The sequence below is a fragment of the Dromiciops gliroides genome, chromosome X (genome assembly GCF_019393635.1).
Source record: "Dromiciops gliroides isolate mDroGli1 chromosome X, mDroGli1.pri, whole genome shotgun sequence".
Classification (NCBI taxonomy): domain Eukaryota; kingdom Metazoa; phylum Chordata; class Mammalia; order Microbiotheria; family Microbiotheriidae; genus Dromiciops; species Dromiciops gliroides.
The window spans coordinates 51,607,154-51,621,103 of NC_057867.1; the positions used below are offsets into that span (position 1 = coordinate 51,607,154).

General features: G+C 44.4%; 1 protein-coding gene across 7 annotated transcripts in view; it reads right to left on the reverse strand.

The window, feature by feature from the left end:
* The window catches only part of ARHGEF6 (Rac/Cdc42 guanine nucleotide exchange factor 6), a 121,455-nt gene that overhangs the window by 17,480 nt on the left and 90,025 nt on the right, over positions 1–13,950 (reverse strand). For all 7 annotated transcript variants that reach the window (XM_043974317.1, XM_043974314.1, XM_043974313.1 and 4 more), the window contains 3 exons: positions 12,447–12,506; positions 3,510–3,656; positions 1,448–1,534 (listed from right to left, as the gene is read on the reverse strand). In XM_043974317.1, the coding sequence (XP_043830252.1) occupies positions 1,448–1,534; positions 3,510–3,656; positions 12,447–12,506 (294 nt within the window). The remainder of the gene's footprint in view (positions 1–1,447; positions 1,535–3,509; positions 3,657–12,446; positions 12,507–13,950) is intronic.

A 13,950-nucleotide genomic window follows, 5' to 3' on the forward strand; every position in this document is an offset into this window, starting at 1 on the left:
AAACAGGAAAAAAATGGAGAGATTGCCTGTGGGAAGCTTGGTCCTGGGGGCTATCTTATCAGCCTTCATTTCATTTTGGACTGTCACCTCTTCTTAACATACCCATTGGAATTTGGGGAAGCAAAGCTAGAGCACACCAGGGTGACTGAGGCCTATCCGGAGGCATGGAGCTGAGAGGAAGAGGTGGGGCACAATGCTTCTTCCTCCCATGGTAAACCTGAGCAATCTCATTCCCTGGCCCAGGGTTCAGGCTGCCAGTCACTAGGGGCCCAATGCCACTCAGCCCCTTTGCTGGGGGCTGCCTTCTCACTAAAGTGGGCCACCCCATGTGGCCTGGGGACCCATTGAAAGGGACAACGAGGATTAGTATGGAGGGCTGGGCTCAGGGAAGAGGGGTCCAAGTTACTGCCTCCCCAACTCAGTAAGCTCAATCATAGCTCTTTCCCAGGCCCTCAGCTTCTCCACATACCATTCCTTCCATCTGCTGGTGTTCCCTGAAACTTGCCTTTCTCGTGAAGGCCCCTACGGCTCTTGGGGCCTTCCCCAAGGCTGACTGTTTCTTCTCTCCTGCCCCGAGATGCAAAGAGTCAGGGGAATTGGCATCTCCTTGCTGCCCATGGCTACTTTCAGACCTCCCTCTGCTACCATCACTCAGCAATCACATGTCTTCTTTTGAGGTTCACTCCATCTTATCCAGGTCCTGGATGCTATCGTTTATGGGCCTTTGGGTCACTCTCCCTCCATTCCACAAAACTTAGTAACTGGCTCACAGTTACTAAACTGCATTGTAGCCCCTGTTCCCTTTCAACCATCTGGGCCTCCCAATGCCTCAGCCTCCCCAATTCCCATGACCTCTGTCTCCATCCATGCCTGAGAACTGTCCCAAGCTAACTTTGTTCCAGGTCCCATAATTCCTAGTTAGTCATCCCTGCAAGTCTGATGGGCTGAGGCCTACCTACCAGGTGCCAGTGACTTTGAGTTCCGGATGTTTCTGGGGCCCTGAATGAACCGAGATTACAGCCCAAGGTCTGACAAGGTTCCTGAAGTGCCCGGCTCAGAGAGTCCAATTAGGCAGAGTGGCCATCATTAAGATGACCTTTTCCTTCTCTAAATGTCAAGGATGTGAGGTGGGCAAGTGCTGCTGCTAATACTGTCTAGACGCCCCCTCAGGCTTCCGGGTGTGGACGCCTGGTGTGACAGGCAGAGCAAAGAGCACACAGGATGCAGTCATCAGGAGGAATTAAGGACTATGTGCCCTGATGTCATGTACCTAACAACTAAGGAAGTCAGGCCTAGGTGTGAGGGTGAGCAGGCGCGGGGGGGGGGGGGGCAGTGGGAGCTCTTTGCTGTCAGACAGCCAATACTCTGGTAGGACAATGATGGCAGAGGTTTGGCACTAGCAGGCCAGGGGCAGCCTCCTCATGAACCAAATCAAACATCCACTGACCTGATAGAGAAAGCCGCTCATCCGAGGACTTGCTGACACCATGAGCAAAACACTCGGAAACAACAAGAAATATCTTTCTTCTTTCTCCTAGAGTAAAAGGAGGGAAGAAAAAGAGAGAATGAACAGGTATGGTCTCTTAAGAAGGCTTAGAATTAAAAAGGGTGGTTCAGCAAGTGTGCCAAGCACTGGGTTCCAAGTCAGGAAGACCTGAGTTCAAATGTGGTCTCAGGCACTTACGAGCTGTGTGACCTTAGACAAGTTACTTAACATTGGTCTGCCTCAGTTTCTTCAACCATAAAATGGGGCTAGAAATAGCACCTACCTCACAGGGTTGTTGGGAAGACCAAATGAGATGATGTATAACATGTTTTATAAACCTTAAAAGGCTATATAAATATTAGTTATTAAAAACATATGTGTGCATAGAAATATATATACACACATGTGTATATGTATGCATATGTTATGAATGTGTGTGTCTGTGCATTGCACGTATGTGGGTAGATGTGTAGATGTATATACATGTGTATGTAGATGTATACATGAAGAGCTGGCATATTTTCTAGTCACTGGATCACAGGATCCTAGCTCTAGAGCTCTGGCCCACAGGAGGGGAAGTGACTTGCCCAAGGTCACTCAGACACATACAAGATGGCAGGTCCTCTGACCCCAAAGCTAATGCTCATCCCCCACTACCATACGTCAAGTCCACAGAGAGGAATTTCTCTTCAAAACTGAACAAAGCACAGACTATCACACTGGCACTTTAAAATGGGCATAACTTCTTGTTCTTCATTCTCTTCCCTATAAAGATAACAACAATTTTGACAGCACTTAAATGTCTGTGAAGCACTTTATGTCATATAAGCCTCCCAGCAGCCCTGTGAAGGAGGTACCATAATTTCCATTTTACAGATGAAGAAACTGAGGCTCAGAAAGGCAAGTCAGTCAACAAGTCTGTAATGTGCTAATCACTGTGGATACAAAGACAAAAGGAAGGATCAGAGACAGGATTTGAACCCAGGTCTTTCTGACTCTGAGTCTAGAACCCTAATCCTGATGCTGTCTCAGCCCTAGCATGCCCACAGTTCCTGACCAAGGTGATGGCATCCCTGCTAAGGTTCCCTCTTTGCTACAGTGTAATGAGCTGTGAACTTGCCTTCCTCTGGGTACTCTGCTTGGCCTTTGGGAAAGCACATGGATGATGCCTGATGTGTCATAGGCCCCGGGCATCATTGGACTTGGCATTTAAAAGATAGCCCCCAGCAGGACCAGGAGACAGGCCTCAGTCTGGGACAACAAGGAGCCAGTAGGCTACTAGGACACACCCATTACATGGGCAAAAATACAGAGCAGCTTCCCTAAACTTGGAGACTAGGAAGCTCCCAATAGGTAATACCCAGCAGGACAAGCAGCCACACTCGCCAATGATTTCCTTCATATCATGAAAAATGGTTTCTGAAATTATGAGACTGGAAAAATAAAAGCAGGCTTAGGGTGGAGAAGGGGGAGGAGAGGAAAGGGAATGCCTTACATAGTGCAGGAAGAAACTCATTAGCATAACATTTGGTCATGATGCACTGGAATACTCAGGAACAGGGTTATCATTCTTTCAGCCACTTACAAATCCAGACGCAAAGCAGAGTCCAATCAGAACAAGGGTTTTGGGGCAGCTAGATGGCGCAGTGGTTAAAGCACTGGCCCTGGATTCAGGAGGACCTGAGTTCCAATCTGGCCTTAGACACTTGACACTTACTAGCTGTGTGACCCTGGGCAAGTCACTTAACCCTCATTGCCTCAGAGGGAAAAAACAAACTTTGGGGACAGTCTGCATTATATTGTATAGAATATAATATTATATTGTCTTTTTTCTAGAAGTTTCTAGTATTCTTGTTTTCCCTTCCCAGCTAAATTACGAACTCCTCAAGGGCAGACAACATTCCTTACTCCTAACGTGCCTAGCACAGTGTTGGCCAGCAAGTAAGTCTCTATTTCTGGACCAAAAATCCTCCCGTTGTGCCCTGATGGAGCAAAGGGTCAAGTCAAGATCACAATCTCTTACCTCGTTGGTGCCACACTGCACCATGACTTGCGACATAAAGATGACATTGCCCAAGGTTTTTATATCGTCTCCCTCCCAGCCCTGAATGGTCTCAGAAAGAATCTGTAACTCCAACTGCTTCTTCTTTCTCAGGTCCTGACACTGGGCCTGTGGAGCCAAAACACAGCCTCTTTTGTTACCGTTTTCATTCAAAGGGGGACTCGATTTCTGGAGAAATGGAGGAGAAAGAAGATTCAAGTCAGAGGGGATTGGGGGTAATAAGACTGCCAGGAGACCAGATCACTCACTGATGGTCTTAGAGGGGTAGAAAGGCACACCTGGGTAGAATGCCAGCTCCTGGAGAGAAGCTGATCACAGAATCTCAGAGTTCAAAGGAAAGGCAATCAGAGGTTGCTACTCTCATCTGTATGTGAACAATCATCTTCTGGATTTTGCTGAAAAGTAGCCATCCAGACTTTTGCTTGATTCCATCTAATGAAGGGGAGGCCGCCACTTCCTGAGGTACACAGTTCAATTTTAGGAAGGTCCTCAAGTTTGCAAAGGTTTTCCATATTTGAAATCTAATTCTACATCTGTGCAACTTCTACCCAGTGGTAGACCTAGGTGTCTGCCCTCTTGGGCCAAGCAGCACAAGGATAATGAATCCCTCTTCCAAGTGCCAGCCCACTCCACAAATAATTGAGGTTGGCTATTAGCATCCCCCTGAGACTTTTCTTCTCCAAGTCAAACATGCCCAGTTCCTTGGTTCAATTCCCATGTGGCATGAATTCAAGGCCTTTACCAGCCTGATCATGCTTCTAGGGATGCTTTCCATATCATTGGTGTCCTTCATGAATCAGAGTGCCCCAAATGAAATGTAACATTCCAGATATAGGACAACCATGGTTGATCCCTATGGTGTTGCCACCACCATAGTCCTGGACACTATGTCCCTCTTAACAGCCTAAGATTGTATTCACTTTTTTGGCCACAATATCATGCTAATGACCCCTACTGGGATCACGAAAAATCCCCTTACATCCCCAGATCTTTTTTGGTGACCCGCTACTTAGTCATGCCTTCCCCACTGGATACTTACCAAGTTGATTTTTTGGACCAGGTCTAAGATTTTACATACTTTACATCCATATTAAACTTCTTCTCTGTGACCCAATACATTGCCAGCCCTTCCAGCTCTGTGTTCATTGCACATTTGATAAGCAAGGCATCTATGACTTTTATCCAAGTCATTGATTAAAAAGTTAAGTAGCAGGGGGCAGCTAGGTGGCGCAGTGGATAAAGCACCGGCCCTGGATTCAGGAGGACCTGAGTTCAAATCCGGTCTCAGACACTTGACACTTACTAGCTGTGTGACCCTGGGCAAGTCACTTAACCCCCATTGCCCCGCAAAAAAAAAAAAAAAAAGTTAAGTAGCAGGGGGCAGCTAGGTGGCACACTGGATAAGGCACCCGCCCTAGATTCAGGAGGACCTGAGTTCAAATGCGGCCTCAGACATTTGACACATACTAGCCGTGTGACCCTGGGCAAATCACTTAACCCTCATTGCCCCGCAAAAAAATAAACAAACAAACAAAAAAAGTTAAGTAGCCCAGAAACAAGCAGAGATCCCTGGGTCACTCTACTGAAGACTTCCTTCCATTTTACCATGGAACCGTTAATGACTTTTTAAAAAAATACAGTTATTCGACCAGTTCCAAATCCATCTAATTGTATCTCTCTAGCCCACATCTTTCCATATTTTTACGAGGCTATTATGAACAACTTTACCAACTGCTTGGCTAAAATCTAAATTTTGTTCAGTCCCCAAGTAGCTTCTTGAAAATGAGAGAAAACAAACAATAAGAAGAAAATAACCCAAAGATTGAAAAGAAAATCCTAGTCTTTATGTCACCACCATTCAAATTAATCTTGTAATGAAAACATATGTTTTGTGGCTTACGCTTTAATTAGGCCAGCAGTAGGTCTCTCTAAATAATGCAATAAATTGTCTTCAGAGAAGATGAAGAAAATTACTTGTAATTCACAATGAGCTGGGGACTGGCAAGGAATGCTAAGGACGACAAAAAGGACCTTTTTTAGATTATAGGCCAGAGTTAAAAGACAATGGATGGGGGCAGCTAGATGGCGCAGTGGATAGAGCACCGGCCCTGGAGTCAGGAGTACCTGAGTTCAAATCCGGCCTCAGACACTTAACAGTTACTAGCTGTGTGACCCTGGGCAAGTCACTTAACCCCAATTGCCTCACTTAAAAAAAAAAAAAAAAAAAAAAAAAAAAAAGAAAAAAAAAAGACAATGGATGGAAGGATGAGGTAGCCTTCATAAAGAGAAACAGATTTCGACTTAATGTAAGGGAAAAACTTCCTAATAATTCCAGCTGTCCCTAAGTGAAGCAGGCTGTGTGAGTGGGCTCCCCCCTCACTGGAGGAGTTTAAGTGGGGAACCAGCAGGTATGATGGGAAAGAGACTTCTTGTTCAGATACCTGCTGACTTCTGAGATCTCTTCCAATCCTGAGTGTCTGGGATAACTCGGTTCCATGATGACAAAGCAAGAAGGCCCCAACTCCCAGTTTGCCAACTGTATCTTACGAATATGGAAAGTGTCAAAATTCTATTAAATTTTCACATTGGAGAACAGTTCAATGACATCTCTGCCATAGTAGGTGCAGACATGAGCACATGCTGAGTTATACCATTGTTCAAAATAAGGTAGATTGTTTTCATTTCATGCTTTCCCTAATACTTTTCTTTGTCTTCTTCAGTGAAACCACCACAACTTTTCTCAAACTATATGAGGCAAAGGCTGTAGCCAAAAGCTCCTTACCCTTAGAGTTGGGCAAACCTGCTTTGAATGTGACCTTCCACATTCACTTCCTAGATCTAGCCATGTGGCTAAAATGGAACAGAGTAAAGAAAGGGAAGAAGCAGGACCACTAAATACCTGGAGTAAATAACAGAAGGGAGGCTCTTTCTGTAGAGGAAGGAGCCAGCCCCTAAAAGGAGGAAGCGCTTGTTCACCTCCCAAGGAATGAGGATATGGTTGGATCTCATCAGGTGGCTCAGAGAGGGAAAAGATGAGTTGTGGTGACTGGTGACTTCCACTGGAGGGGAGAATGAAGCAGTTATTTGTCAAGGTGACAATAACAGAGAGAGCTCTGTTGTCCTCCGGGATGTGACAGAAAACCTTCCAACATCTATCAAAATAGATGACAACTCCCCAGTTTGGGCAATTCAGGTAGGCACAAAAGATATGTACAGACAGAGCCTAGAAATTATTGTCAAAGTTTATGAATTTGTGGGCAAGAACCGAAGACCTCAGAGACACAGGCGGTATTGTCGTCATGGCTGCCCATCAAGGGCAAAGGTCTCAGAAGAGAAAGGAAGGTTTGGTAAATGAATAGCTGGCTAAGAAGATAAAAAGTGAGAGTAAATTTTGGATCTGTAGACCAAGGCTTGAAATATAGAAATGTGAGGCTCATGGCCAGGGATGAGATATACCTGACAAGAGCAGGAAAGAGAATATTTTCCTGTAGTCTTCCAAATGTAATGAAAAGAATGTTACACTAAAAAGGAAAAGGGCAGAAGAAAAACATTTGTTTACAACAAATTCGATTCCATTGGTTCTCAAACGTTTACAGTGGTAGAACCCTTCAATTTAAACCAAACTTTTGACAGTACTCTTGTAGTAAAACCCTCTAAAAATTATTGTTTTTCATGGCCAAGGAATGAGTAAGAAGCAGGGTGAACTAGAGATCCTACTGCAGGGAGGCAAATGTGACTTCAGGGAAGTCACCAGGACTTTCTGGAAGAGGCCTTGACAAGTGGAATATGGCTCCAAAAGGAAAGAACATATTCAAAAGGATAAGGATACATAAAAATTGGGGGAGTACAATTTTATATGAAGAAGATATGTGTCAAAAAAACAGGAACTAGGCTTGAAAGCATGGTAGAGAGAATCTGGGTAAAGAAGAACAGAGGCATGAAGCAAAGCACCATTGTCTTTTGGCGTAGACTACAGACCACCTTGACAGAAAGAAGAAATGAATAAGGAATTAAGGAAACAGAACCTTAGCCTGGTGCAAAGCCAGGATCACAGGACTTCAATCATATAGATACCTACTGGAGCTCTTTCTACTGAAAGTGGAACAACCTATAATTTCCTGACTTGCCTTAATGCCAATTTCATTGTTCAAAAGGCAGAGGAAGCAAAGAAGGGGAACGTCTATTCTGGATCTGACTCGCATCAACAATGGGGAACTGTACTGAGCAACTTGTAAGGAGAAGTGGTCATTCCATTACCAAATTTATAACAGAAAAGGAGGGAAGGGCTGGTCAAAGACTGGCGTGTACCCTAGGATGATGGAGAGCAGATTTCAAAGTAGGAGCCCATAGACTAAAGTTCTACAGGGGAAGTTGGCCCTGAGGGTGATGGGAACTTCTCAAGAATGAAGTTCTAAAGGCAAAAAAAAGAAACAATTCTGATGAGGAAGAAAAAGAAACAAAGAAGCAAGAGGGATAAGCAGAGAATTCATCAGCCAACTTAGATGTGAAGAAGACGTGAAGAGAAGCCAAAGCAAGGCTGGGTAGAGGAAGATAAATGGACAGTGTAGCACAGGGGAGTGTCTGGTTCGATAAGGCCTGCAGATAAGGCTCACAAGGAGCTGAGGCTGGTGTGAGATGGATGATAAAGGGGAAGAAAAAAGGATTAGTTAGGTTTTTTTCTCTTTTTAGTGCTATATTGGGTAAAAGAGGAAGATCAAGGAAGGGACAGGACCTCTGTTCAAAGGTGGTAATGGCAAATGACTGTTAACGTAAAACTGCCCCATCCTTACTTTGCTTCAGGGTATTTTTGCCAAGAAGAATGCTCTTTGGGCTGAAAAGAATAAGAAAGGGAGGGGGAAATGAGCTGATACCCAGGATAGGCAATAAGACAGTAAGTGAGCAACCAGCTGTGCTTGAGGAATTCAAGTCACCAGGCCTCCATGGACAACCTCAGACCCTGAAAGAAATGGGGGCTGTGCCCCGATGAGTGACCCATGAAAGATGGCGGATGATAGGAGAGGTGCAACAGGACTGGCAAAGGGCAAATATCCACTTCCCTCTTTTCAAAAAGGCTAGAGAGCAATCTACAAACTCTAGGCCACCAGGCCACCTGGAAGAACCCTAGAATGTGTTCTTAAGGGGTCACAGAGAGCTAGCTAGGCTTCATCAGTAAGAGGCCACAACAAAGAGACCTCCCTTCTTTTTTTTTGCAGGGCAGTGAGGGTTAAGTGACTTGCCCAGGGTCAAACAGCTAGTTAAGGGTCAAGTGTCTGAGGCTGGATTTGAACTCAGATCCTCCTGTGCCACCTAGCTGCCCCAAGGGACCTCCCTTCTTTATGGTTTTTTGGCAGGGCCACTAGTCTGGTAAATCAGGGAGATGCTATAGACACAATGTGCCTAGACTCTTAGCAAAGCAACTGATAAGAGTCTCTTAAGCTACTCTTCTGGAAAAAAAAATGGAGAGATGTGCACTGGACAATTGGGTAATTTACCAGAATCAGCACTGGTCAATTGACCAGGCCCAAAGAATAGTCTTGAATGGTTCCATGTCAGCTTAGAATAAGGTCTCCAGTGGAGTGCCCCAGGGATCCAGGTGTGGTTCTGGTCTGTTGAACATTTTAATCAACTCCTTGGATAAAGGAACATATGGTATTTTCAAATTTACAAGCAACACAGACCCAGGCATGATAGACAGGGCAGCGGGGAAGGAAGGAAGAAGGAAGAAGGAAGAAGGAAGGAAAGAAGGAAAAAGGGAGGGAAAGAGAGAAGAAAGAAAGAGAGAGGGGGAAGAAGGGAAAGAGAAAGAGAAAGAAGGAAAAAGAAAGGAAGAAAGAAATGAAAGAGAGGGAGGGAGGGAAGGAGAGAAAGAGAAAGAAGGGAAAAGAAAGGAGGAAAGAGAGGGAGGGAGGGAAGGAAGGAAAGAGAAAGAAGGAAAAAGAAAGGAGGAAAGAAAGGAAAGAAAGAGAAAGAAAGAAAGAAAGAAAGAAAGAAAGAAAGAAAGAAAGAAAGAAAGAAAGAAAGAAAGAAAGAAAGAAAGAAAGGAGGAAAGGAAGGAAGGAAGGAAAGAAAGAAAAGGAAGGAAGGAAATAAGAGAAAGAAAGAACAAAAAAAGAGATCAGCAAGTAGGGAGAGACGTCAATAAGTAGATACAGATAGACAAATAGATAATATATTGGGTGCAAAGATTCTCACAGGCTTAAACAATGGGTTGAAATGTAATAAGACAAAATTTAATTGCGATAAGTAATTAATGTCTTACATTTAAGTAAAAAAATGAAATTTATGGGGCAGCTAGGTGGCACAGTGGATAAAGCACCAGCTCTGGATTCAGGAGTACCTGAGTTCAAATCCAGCCTCAGACACTTGACACTTACTAGCTGTGTGACCCTGGGCAAGTCACTTAACCCCCATTGCCCCGCCAAAAAAAAAGAATTAAAAAAAATAATAAAATTTACTTCACAAGATTAAGATTTGGGAAGCATGGCTAGCAAACAGTCTAACTGAAAAAGATCTGGTGGTTTCAGTGGACTACAAGATAAATATGGACAAACAGTGATACATCAGCCAAGAAAGCAGATGCAATCTTAGTGTGCATTAAGAGAGACATGGCACCCCAAACTAAGAACCTGGACCTGACAGCAGGTGTGGTACTTTGCCTTAGTCAGATCTAATCTGGAAGGAACACTGTACTTAATTCTAAGTGCCACACTTTATTTTTTTTTTTGGCAGGCAATGGGGGTTAAGTGACTTGCCCAGGGTCACACAGCTAGTAAGTGTCAAGTGTCCGAGGCCGGACCTGAACTCAGGTACTCCTGAACTCAGGGCCGGTGCTTTAACCACTGCGCCATCTAGCTGCCCCAGTGCCACACTTTATAAAGAATATGGAGATGTCCAGTGGACAGAAGCTAGGATAAGGAGTACCATAAAAAAGGCCTTGACATCAGGTGATATGAGGATCAGTCAAAAGAGCTAGAGAAGAGAGGGCCGTGAGAGTTGTACTCAAGTACTAGAAGGGCTCCCATGTGGTAAAAGTTGAAACATGTTCGGGTTGGCCCTGAAGGGCAGAACTACAAACAACGTGTGGGAGTTGAAAAAAAGGCAAATTTCATTTGATGCCAGAAAAAAAAAAAAACTTCCCAACAGTGAAAACTGTACCCAAATGGACTGGGCCACTTTGGGAGGTAGTGAGCTCCCTGTCCCTAGAGGTCTTCAAGCAGAGGTTGGATGTTGGGGGATTCTTGTTCACATATAGGTTGGACAAGATGGTCTCTTTCAATTTCAAGTCTGCGACTCTGTGTCACTGTGCCAAATACTTCCCTTCTCTGGGTCTCAGTTTGCATCTCCGTGAAATGAGGAATACCAGACCTACTTCATAGGAACTGCACCATACCAGATTTAGAGTTGAAAGGAACTTTAAAGACCATCTAACTAAAAAAGGAAACTAAGGTCAAGAAAAGGAAGTCATTTGGTCAACAAGCATTTGTTAAGCACTTGCTGTTTGCTACACCCTGTGCTAAGTGCTAGAGATACAAAGAAAAGCAAAAACAAAACAGAAAACCCTAACTTGTTCATGGTCACAGAAGCAGCAAGAAAGAGAAGCAGAATTCAAACCCAGGCTGTCTATCTACAGATCCAGTACTCTTTCCATTTCTCTAATGTCATGTGTGAAGTGCTCTGGAACTATCTAATGGCTACAGGATGGGGTCAGAGATGAAAAGTCAGACTTGGAGCCAGTGAGAACTCTGAACCCTACTGGCTGGATACCCCTGGGTAGGTTGCTTAACGTCTCCATGCACTGGGCAACTCTCAAACACCCTAAGTCACATAGAAGGTGCCAATCTCCACTGGTGGAGGAAGCTTCCTCATCAATGGAATTATAAGGCCAGGGGGCAGCTGGGTGGTGCAGCTGAACCTGAGTTCAAATCCGACTTCAGACACTTAACACTTACTAGCTGTGTGACCCTGGGCAAGTCACTTAACCACAATTGCCTCACTAAAAAAGAAAGAAATTACAAGGCCAGTCCTATAATTTTGACCAACGCCCTGTGTGGAAGGGTCAGAAGTCAACATAGCCCACCAATAAAGGACTATAATCTGAATGCTAGGGAATATGGTAAAGGCACAAAATAAGATGAGGGAGGCAGCACAGCTATTGAGCATGCTGAGCAATGGAGTCCTCTGGTCTTGAAGTTGATGGTGATGAGTAAGTCACTTACCAGGAAAAAAGGGAGGGAAGTAAGAAGAGAGGAGGCTAGATCACAAAGCACCCAGAGGATGAAAGAAGGAAAGGTTCTTTAAAGCTGACAGATCTCTGGAGTCCGGCTCCCTAACCTCCCAGTGACCATTCCCCCAGAATCCTCTTTTGCCTTTTCCTTGTCAATTTCAGGGAAAATGGCAGCTTGACCACAAGGAGCTGAAAAAGACCTGAGACCACAGGTGTCCTTGGAAGGGCAGGTGAGGTATCAAAAGACTGAACCCTCATGAAGCACTTTTTTCCTTCCTTTGCTATGAATGAACTTCCACCTTGTTGCCTCTTGGTACTTGGCTCTGCCACTCATGTCAGGCTCATTTCAGTGACTCATGAGTTGCACAAAGTCGAAGGTGGTCCATACTGGGGTAGCGATAGAGACCAAAGGAAATCCCCCACCTACACATTGGTGCTTTATGTGGCAGATATTGAAAATGCATTGACTTCATACACTAAGGTTTGCAAGCTTTGATAGGTAAGCACAATTGTTTGGAATATGGAGAAGACAAAAGTTAAATGAAACCTGAACCCAGGGGTGCTGCCCCTAAGCCCACTATTTCCACCCTTGAGACCTTTGCATTTGGAAAAAAGTGTCAGATTTGAGTCACTGGTTTTAGGGACACGGCACAGAAATGGGGACCATCACCTACCGCCAGCGCCTTGAATGATCCAATAGCTTTCAGAACATCCTGGTGGTCTGGATGAGACTCCTGGGAAAAGAGAGAAACTCCTTAATTAGTTTAACCACTCTACTGGGAATCCCAGGATCCCATTCTCGGCCATTACAAGAAGGATTCAGACGCATCAGGTAGTTGGTTTCACATCACAGATTCTGTCACTGAGAAGTCCCCATTTCCCCTTTTGTCATTTTCGTTTAGATACCTATAAGAATTTTGTGTGACAAGTTGCTTTGCTTCTCAGGATCCCCAGGCAACTCTCCAGAACTATTATTGCGTTATAAACACAGCATCTCCAATCTGTATCAGTAGATATAGTCTCTACACCAAAAGTTGATATCAATGACATAACGAGTCTAGAAAGAAGAGGAGGAGCAGGAGGAGAAAAAAAAGAGGAGGAAGAGAAGGAGGAGAAAGAAAGAGAGGAAGAGGAGGAAGAATAATTCTTCCAAAGGGAGGTAGCATTAGACCAGAGCAACAGGAGTAAGGAAATCTGGGGTGCAGTGTGGGGGTTATAGCGGTCAGTCAAATCTGATTTTCAAAAATGTTTGCATGCTGCTGCTATAGAACCCAACATAAACACAACTTGGAAAAAGTCAATGTTTCCTCCCAAAGATTACTTCTAAAACAAGGCCCTAGAATCTCATGGAACTTATAACCCCAAGTAAGTCATCGAAGTGGAAAATATGAATAGATTCCAGACAGGTTTAGATCAAGTCCCAGATGATGGATCTATAGCTTGTTACAAAAGGAAGACAGAAATATTCGAGTTACCACTCTAACTTCTAGAGGCCAATGTCACCAAAGGGCAACTCTCCTTTGGGCTATCCTTTGGTGATGGAATACTAAGTTGGATGAACCATGGGTATGATCCAGGACAGATACACAAGGAAGCTCAAAGTCTAAAAAGGCTTTACTGGGCCACATAAACATAATAAATGCCATAGGTGGCTTTGGTTATGGAAAGATAAAGGCATTCCCTATGGGCTTAAGTTTTGTGCTATTTAAAAAAAATTTTCTCTTTCATTAAATGTCTTTTCTTTGAACTAATTGTACTGCCCTGGCTGACTAATAAAGGTAAATAAATTGGTGGGGGCTCCTGAGCCACGGCTCTGAGTGGCTACAGATCTACTCTGAACATCGAGTAGCTCTATTTAGGGGACCTACTCTGCTAGTTTCAGGATTCTCCCAGGTGCTATTGCTGTTCCTCCTCCCTTTCCTTCTTACAATGAAGGAGTGGGGACAAAGGGGCCAGACTCCTTCTATATTCAAGCCATTATTTTCAAACTTAGGAGGGTGGATAAGACAAGAAGTTGGTATTCGATGCTGTCTTTTTTATGTTCTGATCCACCATTAGCTTAGCTGCCCTGTGTCAGAGAGCCAGAGAAAGCCTCTGGCTGGGTCAGCAGCCAGAGATGAGTTATCTGATGGTGGGAGGAGACAGGCTGCCAGGGCCCAGGGAGGCTCCAAATGGAGG